Source organism: Condylura cristata, unplaced genomic scaffold (assembly GCF_000260355.1).
Source record: "Condylura cristata isolate star-nosed mole 26May11 unplaced genomic scaffold, ConCri1.0 scaffold00005, whole genome shotgun sequence".
NCBI classification, from domain to species: domain Eukaryota; kingdom Metazoa; phylum Chordata; class Mammalia; order Eulipotyphla; family Talpidae; genus Condylura; species Condylura cristata.
Window position 1 is genome coordinate 3,748,793 of NW_004567106.1, and position 21,916 is coordinate 3,770,708.

The 21,916-nt window shown below is 33.7% G+C and overlaps 1 protein-coding gene across 1 annotated transcript in view; it reads right to left on the reverse strand.

The window, feature by feature from the left end:
* SUGCT (succinyl-CoA:glutarate-CoA transferase) overlaps nucleotides 1-21,916 on the reverse strand; it is a 674,152-nt gene that overhangs the window by 610,409 nt on the left and 41,827 nt on the right. Inside the window, exon 7 of the mRNA XM_004676653.2 lies at nucleotides 3,435-3,526. Within this exon, the coding sequence (XP_004676710.1) occupies nucleotides 3,435-3,526 (92 nt within the window). The remainder of the gene's footprint in view (nucleotides 1-3,434; nucleotides 3,527-21,916) is intronic.

Consider the following 21,916-nt stretch of genomic DNA (forward strand, 5'->3'; position numbering starts at 1 on the left):
AAATAGACAAGCATCTAGCAGGTTCACAAAATGAGGGAGAAAAGTCAAATAAATAGGATCACAAGTGAGGAAAAGAAATTCTAAGGGACTGAGCAGAATGCCAGAAGATGATAAAAGATTATTATTAACATTTATATGCAAATAAGTTCAATAAACTATACGTGATAGAAAAATTCTCAGAATTATACAATCACACAGCTGAATAAGGAAGAAATAGGAAACTTGAACAAACCAATTTTAAAAAGGAAATTAAGGCCCTCCCTGGTGATGCAGTAGGTTAAAGCACAGCACTAAGAAGCTAACAGCCACTTCAAAGCATTACCAAAAGGGCCATCCTACAGATCCAATGCAACTCCAATAAATGCCTAAATGGCCTTCTTCAAAGAACTGGTACAGATACTGCTAAAATTTATATGGAATCACAACAAAAGTCCAGAATAGCTAAATTCTCCTAATTGACAAGTCAGAGAACAAAGATACTACATTCCTAGACCTCAAACTATAATACAAAGCCAACTAATGAAAACAGAAGATGTTGAAAGAAAAAAAGACACACAGCCCAATGGAATTGAATTGAAATCCCAGAAATTTAACCACACATATATAATAAACTAAACAAAAACAAAGGTGCAAGGAATATACCAGAAATAATAAGGAAAGTCTCTTCCCTAAATGGTACTGGGAAAACTGAACTGCTACATGCAAAAGAATGAAGCTAGACCACAATATCACATCATACACAAAAATCAATATGGATAAAAGACTTGGTGTAAGACATAAAACCATAAAATACATAGAAGAAAAAAAACAAGCGAACACTCCATGACATAAATAAAATGTTAGACACATCTTTGAGGAATCAACTCCAAAAGCAAGAAAACAGATAACTAAAAAGCAGTCAAAATGAAGAGACATCCTACTGAATGGGAGAAAATATTTTAACATCATACAAATGACAAAGGACTGAAAATCAAAGATCTAAGAACTTGTACAACTCAACCAAAAAAAAAAGTAAAAAGTAAAAACAACCCAGTCAAAAAATGGGCAGATGAGCTAAAAGAGACTTCTGAAGGAATGCAAATGGCCAAAAGGCATAGAAAAAAGTTCAACATTACTTATTATCAAGGAAATGCAAAACAAAACACAACCACCATATGCCCATGGGAATGGCCCATATTAAAAAGAAAGAAAAAAAAACTAGAAACAACAAATTCAGGCAAGGATGTAGTGAAAAAGGAACTCTCTTACACTGTTTGTGGGAATGTAAACTGGTCCAGCCAGTATGGAAAACGCTGTTGGGGGCTCTTCAAAACACTAAAAATGGATCTACTTCGTATAGCTAAGTAGCTAAACTCCTAGGTATCTACCCAAACACAAAAACACCCATTCAAAAATAACTATAACCTTATGTTTATTGCAGCCCTATTTATAAGAGTTAAAATATGTAAACAACCTAATTCCCCAAAACAGATAAATTAATTAAGATGTATATATATACACAATGGAATTCTAATCAGAAATAAAAAAGATAAACTCATGCCATTTTGTAACAATGTGAATGGAGTTGGAAAGTAATATGCTAAACAAACTCAAAACAGACAGAAGGAAAAAGATAATTATCAGATGGTTTTTACTTATAGGTGAAATATAGAAAAAAACAAATGAACAAAAATTCAAGACAAAGACAAAATTGCAATCTGACCATAGACCTGAGGCACACAGCAGGTGAGGAAGAGAGAAGGGAAGGCCACATAGGGCAGTAGTAAGGGATTACAGGTACTATGTGCTAGGAGATCTATGGGTATGGGGACTACGCCTGAAGGAAGAAATCAAAAACTACCCAAAAATTGATTTAATAAAATAAATTGATTTAATTTAAAAATAAAAGAGAATCAAATGGCAAATAAAATAAATCTAAATTGAGAAAGAAATTAATCTATCATTGTTTTCAAAAATATAATACATATAGAAAACCCCAAATACGCCACTGAAACAATAAATCAGTTCAGCAGAGTTACACTACAAAACGAATACAGAAAAGTCAGTTGCCATCCTATATGCAAATAATGAGTCAGAAAAGGGAGAATTTACTGAAGTGATCCCATCTATAATCATACCAAACATAATAAAATACCTAGTAGCCAACCTAAAAAAGGAGGTTAAGCACCTATACAAAAAGTAAATAAGACTTTGTTAAAAGAAGTAGAAGACACAAAGAAATGTCCTTCCTCATGGGTTGGAAGAATTAACATTGTCAAAATGGCCAATACAGCAATTCAATGGAACCCCAATAAAGAATTTCAGTGTAACAAGAACTATTAAGTGTCATATGAACCACAAAAGACCCTGAAGATACAGAGTTATCCTAACAAAGATATAAAATGAATGACAGTATAAAAGAATGATCGTATCACACTTCCAGACATAGAATATAAAGTCTCAAAAACTAGAACAACATTATTCAGCATCAAAAACAGAAACAAAGACCAATGGACTAGAACTGAAAATCCAAAACTAAACTCAAACATAAATGGACAGTTAATCTATAATAAAGTAGCTAAGAACATACACTGACACCAGAATAGTCTCTTCAATATATGAGACTGGGATAACTGGACAGCTTCATGTTGAATGAATCTAGATCATTATCTCTCATACCATTCACAAAAAATCAGCTCTAAATGAATAAAAGACTTGGATATAAGTCCTGAAATCATAAAATACATGGAAGAAATCATGGACAAAACATTTCATGACATAAGCTTCAGTGATGTCTTTTTGAATTTGTCCCCAGGAACAAGGAAAACAAAAGAGAATATAAACAAGTGGGACTTCATCAAACTACAAAGTTTCTTCACAGAGAAATAAACAGTAATAAAATAAAGAGGAACCTATAGAATGGGGAAAAATATTTATGCACCATACATCTGACAAGGAAATGATATCAAAGATCTGAAAGAATTCACATACTTAATGAAAAGAAATAACCCGATCAAAAAGCAGGCTGATGTGCTAAATAGGTACCTCTCCAAAGAAATATTAAGGTCATTAAAAAGTGGTCATCACCACATATCACCCTAGAAATAGATTATCAAAACCACCATCTCACGCCGTTGATAATAATCCATATGAAAAAGACCAGAATCATTACATAAGTGCTGGTGAGGGTGTGGAAAAAAAGGAACCCTCCTCCACTGTTAGTGGGAATATAATCTAGTCCAGTTTTTGGTTCTATGGAAAGCAGTATAGAGATGTGTCAAGAGATTACAAATAGATCAGCCACAGACTCAGCAACTCCATTTCAGCATATCAATCTGTAGAATACAAAAACACTAATTCAAAAAGAGCCTGCACTCAAGTGTTTTTGCAGTACTATTTACAAAAGTCAAACTTGTGTTTTGAGGAGTAGAATAATATTCTGAATGGATACCTACCTCAGGTCCAGTAATGTGCATCAGGCCAGAAACTGCAGAAGCAACCGCATCATAGCCAGCTCTCTGAGACAGTGGACCTGTTTGACCATACCCTAAAACAATAAAATAGATACACTCAGCACCCTGCAGAGAGATCAATAGTACAGTGTGTGCATCCAGAAATTTGAAAGGATTTTGTTAATGGAGGAGGCAATAAAATTCAATTGCAGTGTTACATTGTTAACTTATGTGTTACATTGTTGACTTTTCTTGAAAAAAAATAAAAAATAATTTCTAAATTATATCCACATTCTCCTTTAGCAATAACCGATTAGAATTAAGTAACATCTCTTCCCTTTACACTGAACATATATCATCCCATATACCAGTCTCCACCACTCCTTACCTTTCTACACCTCAGCCTAATTCATTCATTGAAATTACCTCCCAGACCTCAATATTTGCTATTCTTTCTCTATAGAAAACAATTTCTAAAATAAAGTTAAACTATATGCCCCTGGGTTCTATTTATTTATTATCTCAAGGATGGAAAAAATACATAAATAATAATGAGATTTTTTAGCATAAATAGAATGATTAATATCTTAACATTGCTTTTTAAAATGAGGCTACAGTTTCCGCATCAGCAAAAATCTAGGGAGAACAAAAAATATTTTCTCTGCTCTCTCAGTGGTAGTTTTTATTGTTAATAATAAAGCTATTGAATACCAGGACCTACATGAATCTGTCTCCAAACTCCATGTACCAATCAGGCAGTAGCCAGATGAAGAATAATTCCATTACCCATAGCTGTTTGCTGAAGTTCCCTGAATACTGTTTTTAAAAAATATTAACAAAGGGTATCTCTGGGTCTTTGCTTTCTTCTCCAGCCACCTGGATAAATCTCCCTCTATTTCATTCCATCTATCCACACTCCACACTCTCTTGTACCCTCTACATCTCCAGATCTCCTTATCAGAAAGGCCTTTCCTGAAGAATTTTTTTTTTAATTTATTTATTTGTAACTGGGGTACAGGCCAGAGGTGCAGGGGCAGTGAGAGGATTCACCAGAGACAGAGTGGGGAGCAGAACAGGCAGAGCGATGAAAGTACACTGCTGAGGGGTGCAGTGGGTGGTCAGGAGAGGTCTGCCACGCCATATGGGCGCCACATGGATCACCTCCAGGGAAGATGGGGATCGAACTCATGGGAAAGTGACTTTAACTTCTTAGTACTATGCTTTAACTTGCTGTACCACCAGGGAGGGCCCTCTTAAGAATTTTTTTAAAAATAATCCTCACATCGGTTCCTCAAACTGCTAAACATGGAGCTTCCCTATGACCCAGCAATCCCACTCCTAGGTATCTACCCAAAAGACACAAAAACACTGATTGAAAAAGATACTTGTACCCCCATGTTTACTGCTGCTTTATTTACAATTGGAAAAACATGGAAGCAGCCCAAATGCCCAAAAGTAGATGACTGGATAAAAAAGATGTGGTACATATATACAATGGAATATTACTCAGCAACCAAAAAAGAGAAACACATGTCTTTTGCAGCAACTTGGATGGAGCTGGAAAAGATCATGATTAGTGAGATAAGCCAGAAAGAGAAAGAAAAATACCGGATGGTTTCACTCATAGCAGGAGTATAATGGACCAGGTGAGAAAATAACAAAAATAATGAACAGCCATATACCAGAGACATTTTGTGGGGGTGGAGTGGGGAATGGGATCAAAAACGGGGGAGGAGGGTAGGGAGGGAAATGCACGGGACTATGGTGGTGGCATACGGGTGATTTGGTGATGGGAAACCCACAGGGATTACAATCGAGATGGAAAAAAAAAATGTGCAAAATGATGTAAAAATAAACTTTTGTAATAATTAAAAAAATATATCATTAGAATAAATAAGATGCTTTAGCAGAAAATAAATGTTTCAAACAGACTAGAAAAAAAAATAATCCTCACATCTTAGATGCAACCCCCATACTTTACTATCTTTGTCTTTATAGCCCTAAGCACCACAAAATATATAGTTATGTATGTAAGGAATGGTTTATTTTCTGTCTGTTCCCTTAATAATAATGTGTGCTCCAAAAAATGAAGAATTTTCATATAATGTCTATGGCATTGTAAATTAGTCCAGCCTTTATGAAAAACAGTATGGAAGTTCTCTATCATATGATACAGTGATCCCTCTCACAGATATCTACCCAAAGAATATAAAAATATGTTCATTACAACACTAGTTACAATAGTCAAATTATGGAAACAACCTAAGTGCACTTTGTCCACACGAGTGGACAAAGAAACAACTAACAAATGGCAATTATCAGTTCATATCTATCAATAATTACTTCATTGTATACTTATCCAATCAAAAGATTCAAGGTAACTGAGTAATTATTTTTAAATAAATCTATGGGCTATCTATAAGAGATTCACTTCAGTTTTAAACACCCACATTGAATGTGAACAAATAGAAATAAAATATTCATTCAAACAGAAGCAAAGGAAATAGGTGTGGCTATACAGAGGTAAAGTAGACTTTAAGTCAAAGATTATGAGACAAATCTATTCCATAATGATAGAGGGTTAATCCAACAAGAAGCTATGGTATTTTTAAATATGTATGCACCTAATATAGAAACATTTAAATATATAAATCAAATCTTAACATACCTGACAGGAAAAAAAAATCACAAAAATACAGTAATTCAATATATTATTTCCAACAATGGATAGATCATCTAGATCAAAAACCAACAAGGAAACACTGGACACAGATGATAGGAAAACAAATTTAACATACATTCATAAATCATTCGGTCTAATCACAACAAAGTACACATCCTTCTGAAGCACACATGGACTGTTCTCCAAGATAGGTCAAATATAAGGCACAAGACAAATCTCAATAAATTTTAACACTGAAATCAATAAAACTAGAATCAATTATAAGAAGACAACTAGGAAATTTTAAAATACATGTAAATTAAACATGCTCTGAACAATATTAAACAATATGTCTCTGAATAGCCAATGATCAAAGCAATCAAAATAAAAAACAAAAAATAATATCTAGAGAAAAATAGAAGTGGAAGTACACATATGAAAATATGGAGGATGCACCAAAAAAGGGTCTAAGAGGGAATTTTATATCAATACAAACTAGATTATTAAGCAAGAAAGATCTCAAATAAACACCTAAATCTACACTTTAAGGAACTGAAGATAAAAAAGAACAAACTAAGCCCCAAATTGGTAGAAGACAGGAAATAACCAAGATCAGAACAGAAATAAATGAAACAGAATAAAAGGTCATAGAAGATATCAATAAAGAGGAAGCTGGATGGAGAGCCAGAAGACCTGAGGAAGCCACATGGAGCAGCAAGCATGTGATGAAGAAACCGTGCTTGTTTCCTGTGTTCTGTATTGTATATTCACTGTATTAAAGTCCCTTTTCATTAAAGTTTTATATGTTTTGTCTTCTTGCGGCGGATGGCAGAACCCACTTAGAGCAGGCAGGATTTTGGGACTTCAGGGGTGTCCCTCTCCCCCTGTTCTGGAACAGATTTGGGGTGCCCTATAACAGATTTGGCGCCCAATATGGGGCAGGATTAGAGCCATCCGTGGTTAGTGAGCCCTATGGGGAAAGTTGGGTTCCCCATGGCACTTAAATGCATATGTGGTTTTTGTTTCTAGTTTTTTTCAGATGCAGATTTGTTGTTAAAAACTGGCTTGGCCTTGTGAAAATTCTATGTGCATGTGCACAATTTTGTTGTGGTCACTTGCTAAGAGATTTGGTTTTGTGGAAATTGTGTAGCAGTTTTACTCAAAGATAGTAGGACCATGTGGACAGATTAAAGATGGCGTCTGAGGCCACTTGGCTGGCTTCTCTGAAACTTGAAAGTTTTTGTTCTTTTAGGCTCCCCCTAAGATTTTCTACTTCCTTTGTTAACTAAAGTTAAGTTGCTAGGACTTTGGATTTTTTCTTTTTTTACCTCTGCTGTTTTACAATTCTTGTTAGCATTTCTAAAAGCAATGCTGGGTTTTTCAGAGGTAGGTTCCTTTGACTTTGACTACTCACTGATCTCTGCCTTAGGGGTCTGTAAACCAACAATGGAACAGTGGTGTTTAAATTAGCAAATGTATGCTTGGATGCAAAGAAAGACTAAGCCTTGATAAGTAACTGGTAAATACTGGTAACCTTAATGGATTCGTGGAGATAGCTTGAATTTTTGCAAAGGTTAGATCAGAAAAATTAGAAAAGAAAATATTGAGTCTAAAGGGTTTGCTGTTGTGAATTTTGTCTACACAATTTGTTTGGGGCATATTTGCCATTTGAATTCTGGATCTGTTTGATTACTGGTGTAAGACAAAATTCTAAGATTCTGTTTCCTACTGAGGAAGGTCTATTGTGGAAAGCACTCTTTATAGTGTATGGCGTAACTGTACCAGGTTTTCATACCTGTATTGTTATGGTTTCTCCCTTGTGTGGGAAGGTGCAATCAATAACTTGTATGTTGAATTTGCTCTTTCAGCTTCTGTGCCAAAGTGGGTAACAGAAGTAAGGAGATGACTCCTTTTAACTGAAAGTTAACTGCTGATTTTTTATTTTGTTTTTTCAGGTTCTGTTCCAAGAATCCCAAGAATTGCAAGCTTAGTGGCTAACAACATGATAACGACTGATTTTGCTTGAAAGTTAACTGTTTTTACTTTTGGTCTGCTGTATAGGACACCCAGGATTGACTTCTAGCTAGTGGAAATGCTTAAACACTGGAAAACATATAACTCTTGTGATTAATGAAACTTTTTCTTCCTATTTCCAAAGTCTTAGGTTTGTAGGATAACAGCTGAAACTTGTGATTTTCTGCCAGCAACACTTTTTTTTTTTTTGGAATTTGAGATTTTTTTCCTGGCCTATATGAGTAAAACTGCAGTTACATAAGTTTCCACGTGGCATAACTAAGAAAACTGTTTTGTCTGTATGTTGTATGTCTGTATGTCTTGTCCTTGTGCTTGACTGTCTTGGCCTCGAGGTGCTATAAAATTGGTTTCGGTGGTACCTATTGATATTGGGGGGGAAAAAAATCAAACAAACAAAACTAATAAAAACTGGTATACATGTTTTAAAAACACAACCTGGGATACTTTTTGGTCTATGGTAACTAATTTGTGCTCTAATGTTTTAAAACAGGCGCTTCTAAGGTTGTATTGGGTATAATATTTTTCCTTTTGCTTGGGTTGATAACGTAAGGAAAATGGAAATTTGAAAAAAAAATTAAGGACAAAGAGTCTCTTGTTGTGAAGGAAAAAGAACAAAAAAGTTTATGGTTTGACTTTTATGGTTTGACTATCAATATTGTATTACTGACTGAGCTGGAGCTTTCAGAGAGATTGAGATTGTTGTTGTTGTCTATTTTTTTTTTCATATTTGTGACAAAGCTTCCCAGAATTCAAAATTTAAAGAAAAATTTGGTAGTCTGTCCTTGGGTTCATCAAAGAAAATTTTGTCGAGCCTCAGTAGAGCTCCTGAGACATTCCATAAAATTTCTTTTCCTTTCCTTCTGGAAATGCACTTAGATCAATTTGGACTTTTTGGTTTACCTTGTAAAGAAAAATGACTGGAAAGAAAGCATAGTCACTTGGGAAAAGGTGAAACATGGCATGAACATAAATGTTAACACTAGTGTTCTGAAAAGTGCATAAAAACATTATGACATCATATATTGTTTGAATTGTAAATAATGATTGTTGTCCTGAAATATTACATTTAGTGGTTTGGCATTTGCAGAAAAAAAATGTTTACAGAGAAAGACCTCAACTGATTCCAGTTGGTGGAAATTTTGACAGTGGAAAAAGATTTTCTACAAAGAACTGAACAGACTGATTTATGCCAAGTTTTCCTTTGAAATGATACTGGTATTTTTTTTCCCCATTTGATTCAAAGAAAGTTCTTTGCTTTCAATAACCAGAATCTGCAGTAATTTTTTTTCTTCAGCAGAACTAACGTGTATTTCTATCTTTCTCTCCCCTTAATACCAACACAGTGTAAAGATTGTGGTAGTAATATTTACTACTCGAGTATTTTTGCATCACTTCAATAGGGAATTTTACTAGCTTAACCTAAGTAAATTGGAAATGTGTTTCAGTGGCTTTGCTTGGCATTCTCCAGAAACCTCAAATAGAGCTGAACCAAGAAAAGGAGAACCTGCTGCTTTGTTTGTAGGGTTCCAGAGACCTACAAAGAAGGCGAGGAAGCTTGCCTCCATTGGCAGGCCTGGACGACCCAGAAAAATAAAACTCCTGATAACCTCAAGAAGAGGAAACTCCAGGTTGAGTCTGCTGAGACCAACGTTGCTCCTGAAGCCTATGTGGACTGGACATCAATGATCCGCTCTGATCCTATAGGAGGACTCCAGCAAGGCCAGCAACAACAACAACAACTTTGCTACTTGATTATTCTGCCCTATGATTTTATGCAAAAATACAAAACTAGTCAAAGGCTAAAAAAAAAAAAAGATATCAATAAAACTAAGAACTGCTTTTTATAAAAGACAAAAATACAAAATTTTACCATGAATAATCACAAAAAATAGAAAAACTCAAATAAAATCAGAAATGGAAGAGGAGACATATACAAAGTAGACAATTTAGAAGAAATGCTTAAATTTCTAGAATATATAACCTACCAAGAGTAAATCTTGAAAAAATAGAAAATCTGAACAGACCAATTATTAGTAAGATTATATCAGCAATCAAAAACCTCCTAAAAAAAAAAAAAAGAAAAATTCAAGATCAAATAGCTTAACTGCTAAACTCTACCAAACAATTAAATAAGAATAAATTAATATTTCTCAAACTTCCAAAAACAGAAGAAAAGAAATCCCATTCAAAACTCATTGTACAAGGCCAAAGTTATCTTGCTATCAAAAACCAGACAAGGACAACACAAGTACAGGTCAATCTCTCTGATAAGCATAGGTAAAGTATGGTCAACAAATATTAGCAAAAGAATCCAAACATATATTAAAAAGATCATACATAAGGTAAGATGGTTTAGTTACCTATAAATCAACCAAACAATACACCAGAACAAAATGAAAGATAAAAGTAATATGTTAAAAATGTCCATAGGGGGAGTTCGATTCCCGCCTGCCCCGGAGGTGACCACATGGCGTGGCAGACCTCTCCTGGCCCGCCCACTGCTCCCCTCAGCAGTGTGCTTAGTCGATCTGCCTGTTCTGCTTCCCGCTCTGTCTCTGGTGAATCCTCTCACCCTCCGCATCTCTGGCCTGTACCCCAGTTCTGTACGAATAAATAAAGAAATCTTTAAAAAAAAATGTCCATAGAGGGTAGTCCTACATTTCCCTAAGGTAAACATTAGCGCAATTAAAAAATTTTAATAAAAGCTTATTGTTGATAGGAAAGGAATAACAATATGTGTCCCTTTATGTTTTATTATGGAAAATTTTACACAAATAAAGGTAAAAGGAATCATATAATAAATCCATCACCCAATTTAATAATCATTTTTCATAGTTAATCTTCTTTCCACAATATTTGTTTTTCAACTATAATTATGGAGGAAAAATAAGGCTCATTTGATGGCGGTATGGTCTGTTAATATACATCTGAAGGAGTGTGATTCTATACCTCTGAATCATATATATATCAACATCACCTCAAGAAAAACTAGCTTTTTTTGAAGAAAAAAGTAAAATCACTTTTTAAAAAATGTTTTGATATAAGTAAAAACCAGGCACACACATTGTAAAGTAGGGGAGTTAGAAATATAAGTCATACAAATTCCTAAGTACTACAAATTTATCTCGAGTTCAAAGTAAAAAATATAAATTCTGAATTACTACTTTGAAATCTTTAGAAACAGCAAAAATGGAATAAATGAAAATAAACTATAAGACAATATTCTTATGCAGAAATTAGTGCCAAGCTTTAAAGTGAATTTGCAACTATGAAAAGGTTCCCTAGACCAGGCTTCCATTCATCAGTACAGTGGGGTTTTTTTTTAATTTTTTTTTTTAAGATTTATTTATTTGTACATACAGAGCTGGGGTACAGGCCAGAGACTCAGGGGCGGTGAGAGGCTTCACCAGAGACAGAGGGGGGAACAGAACAGGCAGATCGACGAAGCACACCGCTGAGGGGAGCAGCGGGCGGGTCAGGAGAGGTCTGCCAAGCCATGTGGTCACCTCCGGGGCAGGCGGGAATCGAACTCATGCGGAAGTGGCTTTAGATTCTCGATGCTGTGCTTTAACCCGCTGCGCCACCAGGGAGGGCCCAGTACAGTGGTTTTTAAACCACTAATATCTCCAGCATAAATGGGCCTACTGGAGGAAAGAAGTTCCACTATGACAAGAACATTTTGTTCTTCATGAACTACCTGTTACCTGAACAAGAAGGAATTAAACTTTAGACTGCTCTAGGTTAGAAAATCAGGTACTCAGGTTTTTAGCCAGAAGCCCAAATTTCTCATGTGGGACAAAACAAGGATGCTTACCAGCAACAAAATTCTAAATAGAATCTAAATATACACCTGCAGAAAAAAAATTCTCAGAGAAACAAACAGCTTGCAAAATAAAAGTGCATCATAATAATTGCCTGTGATAAAACAGCTTACAGCAAAGAGGAAGAACAAATGTCCTAATTGTTTTAACTTTCAAGTATTTCTATTACAGAGAAGTATAGTTACCCTCATGGAAACAGTATAGCACAGTGAATAAGAAAATATCTGGATTTAATTATGCAAAATTATAAAACTACAAAATCACTGATAATTCATTTAATCTCTCTGAGCTAAAATGTCCTCATCTCTAAAACGGAAATATTCAGATTTATTCCATAGATAGCATGTGAATTCTATTTGATAGGACAGCAAACTTAAGTTTACTTTAAACTCAAATACACAGCTAACAAATATGCATTAATGAATATAGCAGTGTTTGTTCATTTCATGAAATATTGAGAATAACAAAATGAAAACCACCTTAAGGTATATCAAAATGATGAGAATAAATATTTTAACTTTACAATCATGTTATTTAATTAATCATAAAAACTCAGGATTTGTACACATTCTGCACTTGCTCATTTTAAAGAAGCTGACAAAAATGCAAATGTATTAGTATATATAATAAGAATCAAATATCATTCCCCCTTTTCACCATACACTTAACTATTTGAATAGTGATGACCACCAGTATTCTCAACAAAAATGTGTTTCAATAAAGTTTAAAACAGAAAAACTATCAAAATTATATTTTGCAAAGATTACCCTGTTAGCAATGTGAAGAATGAATTAATAATGTGATGAAGAGCTGAAAAATAGTAAGCCTGAAATCCAAGTAATTATTTTATTTTTAGCTATACAACTCCAAAAACAACTATGATTAAAATGCAAATTAAAAAGGAAAACTTTAGGTATGTCAGTTCTATTTTGTATTCAGAAAGATAAGAAAAATTAAGGAAAGGGGAACCTGAAATTCCCCGTGTGTGTGTGCGTGTACGTGTGTGTTCCTCTCTCTCTCTTTCTGTGTGTATATGTGTGTATAGCTGTCTGTCTCTCCTCACTCTCTGGCTCTCATTAACTTCAAGGAGCAATCTCGCCATCTTGTGGCTCTTATGAATATTCACTATAAAGCAAAACAAGCATTTCCACACTTTTAAATAAAAATATGAAAAGAATCTAAACAGAAAAGATTATTATTATGTTTTAATATTTCCCCCTGGATTATCTGGATTAAGAGATCCTGGTTTTATTATTTTTTCTTCTTGTGTCTAACTTTGCTTTCCTTCTATCTTTAACTGACATACTCCCTTCATTGCTTTTGTTTTCTGCTATTTCCAATGACACCTCCCACAATATTCAACACAGATCTTCAAGGGTCTAACCTTTTCCAATCACAAGTCCACCTGACAAACTGTGTAGAAGCTATAAACCCCCACCCCAAAAAAGTAACTATTCTTAGAACACCACTCATGCACCCATAATCAAGATTCAGGCTAAACCCTAGAGAGGCAAGTGCTTTAGCACTCTGCAACAGAAATCTCCTCACATCATGTCCCACAATGTTCACAGGACACACTGCTTTAGGTTGGGTCTTCAGCTCATGTATCCTAAAAGGTGAAGAGGCTTCCACCTGCACAACAGAAAGTTCAACATCCTAGACGAGTGTCCTTCATCAGTCCGATAGACTCAATGTTTCAATTCTTACAGAAGGTCACTATATCACTAGTGAAAAGGAAAGCTGTTTATCCTAATCCATATAAATAAATACAGAGAACCAAACAAAATGAAGATACAGAAGCATTTGCTCCAACTGATGATCAAAACAAATGCTAGGGGGAAACATAAATGAAAAAGAACTAAGTAAAATGCCTGAAAATTGCTTCAAAGAAACAATTTAAATGATAATAAAATTGGGAGAATAAAATGAGAACTGCATCAAAAATAAGAAAATAGAAGTTCCAAAAAGAAATCACAGAGCTTAAAAAAGGCTATGGGTGCCTTAGTGTGGGTGTGGTGAGGTGGTATGCATCTACCAGTGTAATCCTATGGGTTTTAATCATATACAGTGTTGTGAACCAATATTATATCAATACAATATACAATGGAAAGGCATAACAGTAGGCTAAGTGAAGCAAGGACAGAATTATCAAGCTGGAAGATGGAATCGTATAATATAACCGCCACAAAAAAAGGATGGGGTGATTTGATCATTTTAAAATGGACATTCATAGGGTAACATCAAGGGATAATATTCATAACACAGGCATTCCAACTGGAGAAGAGAAAAAAAAGGAGCAGAAAGTTCAAAGTGCTATAAATTGAAGGTTCTCAACAAATAATTCATTTAGGCTATTACTCTGAAATGAAGAAACAATAAAAAGCTGTATAAAGAACCAAAAAAAAAAAAAAAAGGAATCTATCTCTACTAAACCAGCCTAGAAAGAAATATTAAAAGAACTTCTCTTAAGTGAAAGTATACACTTAATAAGCAAAAAAAAAAAAAACAACAAAAATAGAAGGGAAAGGGGAAAGTAAAAATGTAAGAATGTATTTGATATTAACTTACTTTCAAGTTAATATAATTTATATGCATATAAAGGTCTAATACAAAGAAACACATAAGAAAACAAAAAAATGGAGTCAAGCCATACACAAAAGGTAGATGCACAGTTAATGAGAAGAAAATATGAAAACAAAAGGAGACAGCACAAAAACATCCAGAAAATAACATAGTCAAATAGCAATAAATATTAATATACCAATAATTCCCCTACTACCAATGGTCTGAAGTAATCAATCAAAAGGTAGAGTGGTTATATGGATAAAAACAAAACCCAATTTCTGTTGGACCTAGAAACTATTCTGAGTTCATGTATAGTTCCTCTATATATAAATGCTAACCTAAAAGGACATGAACAGTCATATTACATAAAAGAGATTTCTTATTAAAATAGGTAACAGAAGATAGGAATACACATAATATGATAATAAGGAATATATTGATGAAGAAGATTTAACATTCACTAATAAATATTTATCAAACAAAACAGCATCAAAATACATAACAATTATTAACAAACCACAAGATAGACATTGACAATAACACAATATACACACACACACAATGGAATACTATTCAGCAAACAAAAAAAATAAACTCATGCCATTCGCAACAACTTGGATAAACTGGAAGGGATTATTCTCAATAAAAAAAAGTCCAAAGGAAAAAGAAAAATATCAGATGGTTTCACTTATAGGAGGAATATAAGGGAATCAAATAAGATATCAGAAAAAAATAATAATAATAAATAAGCAAAATTAACAGGCAACTATAAATGAGACATTCTGAAGGGGAAGAGAAGGGAGAGGATCAAAACAAAGAGGGGAGAGAACAAAGGACTATAGTAATAGTGCACAGGTGAATTGATGATGGGAATTTTATGGAGACTACACCTGAGAAGAGAAGCAAATATTATACAGAAATGAACAACGATGCATTTAAAAATTTTAAAGGAAAACAGTAAAAATAAAGAATCCCCAATAAAAAATGTGCAAATAACCAAGATGGTCACTTCTCCAAATACATGCAAGATGACCTAAAAGCACATGAAAAAAAAAAGTTCAATATCATTTATTATAAGGGAAATACAAATCAAAACTACAATGAGCTATCCTTTCATTCCTATGAGATTAGTCTATATCAAAAGGACTAAAAACAACAAGCATACTTGTGGAGGTGAAGTTTGAGAATAAATAATTCATGTAAAGCAGATTTTGTAGGACTGTACACAAAATAAAATTGACTGCAAATTGATCAGTGTTTATCTTAGCAATGTGTGCCTCAAGAGATATTATTCAATTCTCTCCATTTTTATGTGACTTCAAATTTTCTACAATTTGAAAAGATAATGTTTAATTCTACATAATCCTCATTTGTATATCTTATATTTTAATAACAAGGAATATTAAAGCTGAAAAGTCAGGGGCAAAAAAAAAAAATACTTACAAATGAGTTCTAGAGATGTTAAGTCACTTGTCCAAAGGTAATCAATAGCAAAATTACAACTAACACTCAAGTTTTCAATTTTCCAATCCGACTGTCCTTCATTTGAACAGAACTTTGTTCTGTTTTAAAGAAGCCATTCTTATAAAGTTAATTAAGAAACGAATTCAAGACCCTATTCTTCAATAAGTGTTTTTGGTTTGGTTTGGTATTTTTAACTTATGTGCTTTGTTTTGTGAACATTTTCCTTATCATAGCTCTTTCCTGTGACAATTAAATAAGACATGATCAGCAAATGGACCAGTTTCATATTCTGGTGGTTTTTCACCCAACACTTTCTACTGGCATTATGAAAAACCCATCCTATTACATTGAAAACTTCCTATAACCATACCTGCCATTTAATAGGATCTGGCCTTCTTTCATATGAATCACCATTTAAAATCAGTTACCACTCATTTTGATGTTTTTGTTTCTTTTTCCTCTGTGTACAAATTTATACCCTTTAAGTAAGTACCTATATGCAAGATTGTAAAAAAACTAATCTAAGCAGGATTCTGAGATTCTTGTAAATTTGAACTCCCTTCAAATCTGCTGACCAATAAAACCAACACCTAACCCAAGTTCCTTACCTGATCAGGTAAAACAATAAACAACAGTTAAACACAGGACACTGTTATGTTCTAAGAACCACGTTGGGGCATTATATATGCTTTCTCATTTAAGTCACATAAGAACTAAATGAGGCCATTTTTACTCACTTTTTAAATTACCACTGAGAAAATGAGGTTTTGAGAGACAAAGGGGATTAGCCAAGGCCACACAACTATGTAATGTAATAATTGGGGATTCCCATTCATTACTATATTCATTAGTATGTCTATGAATATTAACAGCTCATGAGTAGTTCAAAGACCAAAAAATGTGATTAATATGGTTTTTATTCAAAACTTTTGAAAATGGACTTCAGTGAAAGAGACAGTGATCAAAACAAAGAAATACCTTATTAAATGGAAGAAAATATTTTACACCATATCTGACAAGGGATTGATATCTAAGATCTACAAAGTACTTATACAACTAAACAACAAAAAGAAAAAAAAAAACAATAAAAAATTGGGCAGAAGAGTTGTAACAAACAGGTACTTCTCTAAAGAAGAGATGCAGGAGGCCACAAACATCAAAAAATACTCATCATCACTTACCATGAGGGAAATGAAAATCAAAACCACAATGAGATACCGCCTCACACCTGTGAGAATGGCCCATATCAAAAAGAAATCCACAAACAAAAAGTGCTGACAAGGGCACAGAGAAAAAGGAACCATATTACACTATTGATAGCAATGTAAACTGGTCCAGTCCCTATGGAAAGAAGTGTGGAGTTTCCTCACAAGACTAAAAATCAATTTATCAGATGACACAATAATTCTATTCCTAGAGATCTATTAAAAGAACACAAAAAATACTAACTCAAAAGGAAGCCTATTTCTCCTTTTTTTAAAACAGCCAAGATATGGAAACAACACAAATTCCTCAGAAGAGTTGAGTGGTTCAAGATGATGTGGTACATATATACAATGGAATACTACTCAGTAATCAAAAGATATAAACCCATGCCATTATGGCAACATAGATGATGCTAGAAGTGATTATTCTAAGGGAAGTGAGCCAGCCAGAAAGATAAATACCAGATTGTTTCAATTATATGTGAAATCTAGAGAAATTAAACATAGGATGATACAAAGACAAACAGTAAAACTGAGGTAGACTAGATCTGAGACACTCAGGAAGGAATAGAGAAAGGGAAAGCAAGGGACAGAATAGACAACAGTGGAGAATAAAAGTACAATGGTTAGTGGTAGAGGAGTATTCATTATTTTCTGGTGGGAAAACGGTGGAAAAATCCTATTTTGTGAAAAAATATATTTTAAAAATATTTAAAAAGATACTGGTTATAAGAGGAGATAAAGGCTAAGGAGAAGGGGGAAGGGAAGGTGAGAGGGCAGGAACACTAGGGTACAGGTGGACAGTGAATGAAGCACAAGCACTTATGGAGGGATGAAGCTCTATACCCCAAACTCCATAGTTATGTAAAAGATTTTTCAATTCAATAAAATTTGAAAAGAAAAAAAAAAGACACCGAAAACTGAAAAAAAATTATCCAAATAGTATGTCTTTGATACAAAAATACGGCTTTTTTCAAAACCCTAATCATTTATTTGCACTATGATAATATATTAAGGTGAATTTATTTCCTTTCAATAATCAAAGCAATGATAAAGGAGGTGATTCAAAACATTTTGTGCTAAGGGAGATAGTCGAAAAGTTAAAAATATTTTGTGGCTAATAAAATATAAATAATTTACAATTTACCATGCTAGAATAAGAAACTAAAGTGAAGCTGGCATTATGTCACAGAAAATGGGTACTTCTATTTATTTGTGGAATTGTGCTGGGAATAGAAAACCTCCCACTTTGTATGAGAAACTACTGCATAAAGTTTCTAAGACAGCCCTTCGTTACATGAGCTTAATGAAATCATAGAGACTTTGCTATTGCATCATCTCCACTTATGATTTAGAAGTTTCTTCATTCTCATACAGGGGCTACCAGTAGGCCTGACAGTCTCATAGCCTAGCAGTACTTGATAACAGATATTACAAAGTCATAAAGCAATACCAAGACTGATCCTAATATAGTCAAGTTTCAAAGCCAACTTTATGTTTTTGATTAACACAAACTCTACACACCAGATGCAAATAAGTATCTGGAATACTTTGGGAATATCATTAGTGCCAGATGAAATATTAGTGAATGCATCAAAAGTGATTCTTCTAATGTCTAGGTTAATATGGCAGCAGTTAGCCTATCAATATGTTTTCTCAATATTTCATTAAATAACTATGAAGAGGTCTGATAGAAATCAGAACTGGAAAAAAAAACTTTAAAGGAAAGATAACATCATATACCATTTCAGGTTGAGAATTTCCACTAAAAGCATCATTGGTAAAGAGGATTAAGAAGCAAATTCTTGAGAAATAAAATTAAATGTGTCCTATTCTAAACCAGTATCATAAGGCCTCCTTTTAATGAATAGAAAAGAAAATCTTTTCCACATGTTCCTATTCTAAGGTATACTTTCTTATTTTACAAGGTCCTATTTAACAAACAGGCAACTGCCTCTAAGGCAAAAAAAAAAAAAAAAGTTGAGTCAAAGGGATTTTTTTTTTTTAACAAAGTCAATTTTAGTTTCTACATTAAGTTGTTTCAATTCTTTGCTGATAAGGAGTTTATATGTTTTGTTTTACTGTGTCTGTTTTAAACATCCAAATGAGAGAGAAAAAAATCTGGTGGAGAGAAGTTCACCTGTGGAAAATATCCACAGTCATGACTAGGTCACAACTTCTCAAAATGACATGGTAAAATAAGTTTTATAACTGAGATTATTATGATTTCATCCAATTGCAACTTTGTTTTCTCATTTTAAGCACTAGAAGTCAGACAGCTGTTCTTTAATAATTTTTTAATAAATATGTTTAATAAAATACCAATCCTTTTCTCAAACCCATGATTTTCTAGATGGATTACTATATGACAAATGGCTAAATGTCTCTGCCCACAAACACAAACTTTCCAATGGTACCCTGAATTACTCATTAATTATAGAATCAATAAACTTCATGTAAAAAATAAAAAATAGCTTCTCAAAACCAGAATTTGAGTCATCCATAAGGCTCGTTCACGTTGTATTTCTAGAGACATTTAGACTAAAAATTTCCTAATACACAGCAAAAAAGATAATATATGAGTGTTGGCAGATGTACATAAAAAGCTGAGTAGTTTTGATAGATAAGGAAATGCACCATGTAAGAAGGAAGGGTGATAAAATTAAACCTACAAGTAATGCATGCTATGGTAGTTAAAAAGGGGCAGACTTCAAATGATATCTATAGCTCTAGCTTAACCATAGGATGGCAGTTAAAGCAACTAAGTAAAAACCTATGTGCAGTAAACATCTTCTAAATTCAAATACAAATTCTATAAACAATTTCCATTCGTTCTAACATTGAGAGAGAATAGGCACCCAAGTGGACAGAACAGACTACAAAACCAGGAACAAGTTTACATTGGCCTGAACATCCTGATTACACTCCTTTTTTCCCTTCATATATAACAAAGGTACAAATAAATAACAACACACTTCTTAACCAAATTTAGCCAGTAATGTCCCTTCATGCTTTTTTGTAAGCAATTTGTTTATCTGCACTAAAACAAAAATGAAAGATCTTTTATAGGACACCTTTGCATCCCAAAACAAGAAAGTGGAGCAGATTTTCTATGTATGAAAGTAGTAACAAAAATTTTGTGATCAAACTCTGCCCTATAAAAGGTAACCATTGTCATTCCCAAAATTTCTGGACTATATACTACCATCATTTACCTCTACTTAACAATGGAGAGACATCAGTTCCAAAATACAGAACTATTTATAGCAAAAAAGTACCAAGTAAATCCTATTTCCATTAGATAACAAATAAATGACGCCATGGAACTCTCTGATTAATCATTATTTTTTGGTATCCTAAAAGTTTTAAAAGTTTTCATTAAGCATATTGAAATATAACATGGCCCAGAAAAAAAAAAAACTAAGACTAGCCCCTACACTTGTGTCCATGCTAAAAACTTCAGGGACCTTTTCCACTGCTTCATCTCATTCCCCAAACCACAACTATCCACTTTATCTCTGAATTATGTCATAGATATACATCCCTCCTTTCTATCAAGTTGTTTTACTTTAACAAAAATCTCAGTTTAGATCCACAATACTGCTCATAAAAAAACTACCATATCTCCAAATCCCTTCTGACAGCCCATACTACTGACATATAAAGAAATACTGACAACCCCATTTTAAAATTTCTAGTGGGCTTCCAGTCAAGAATTGTGAATTTATACATCACAATTATATTTCCCGAAATAACCAAGGAAATATAAAAATGGGGGAAACCTGCAGCTATATCCTTCAAATGTCTAACATTTAGGTATTTCTGCAGAAGACAATTAAATGGGATTGGTTTGGACATGCAGTATACACATGCAATTCACCTCCTAAAGTTTCATTTCCTCACAGGAGGACATTCAGTAGAATATATGTAATATATAATAAAGGCAGAACTCATGAAACAACCTGCTTCAAAGGCAGAACTAGTGAGACAGTCTGGCTCTACTACTTACTATCTTACTGGACAAGTGATAATTCTTTGTACTTAAATTTTTATGCTCAGAAAATGTAAATAATAACAAAAGTTACCTCAGAAGGCTATTGTTAAGGTTATATCAATGAAAAAATGTAAAATGATGTTATTTAATATGTTCAGTAATCACTATCACTAGCCACTACAATATAGATTCCATTAGAGCAATGAATTTGTTCACTGTTGTATTCCCAGTGAAAAAGAACCTGAAGGAAGGAAAAGGGTTATGAGAATATGTTTAAACTGTATCACTAAAGTTTTGGCTCAAACAGCTGAATTTATATTTTCATCATGCCAATTACAATATGACTTAAACTTCGAAAATGTATAAATTATAGATAATAGCTCTCTATCTTCACAAGGTTATCGAGGAGATTCAATGAGATGTCTGTATAGAAGCACATTGTTGCAGGGCTAAGACAAGGGAAATACAAGAAGAGCATAGATCAACTTGTCTGCGAAGAAACACTAAGTTCTTCCATAAATTCAACTAATAGGGAGAAGAAGAGGCACGTCCCCATGACTGGGACACATAGGATAAACAGGGCGATGCCGGCACTCGTCCAAGGAGGAAAGTTGCAAGAACAGGAGGCGAGGAGAGAAGAAAACATCATAAACTTGCTACCCATTCCCACCCAAAATGGCAAAAAAACAAGAACTAGAAACCAAGCAAAACAGTGAACAGAAAGGGCACCATGTCTGTGA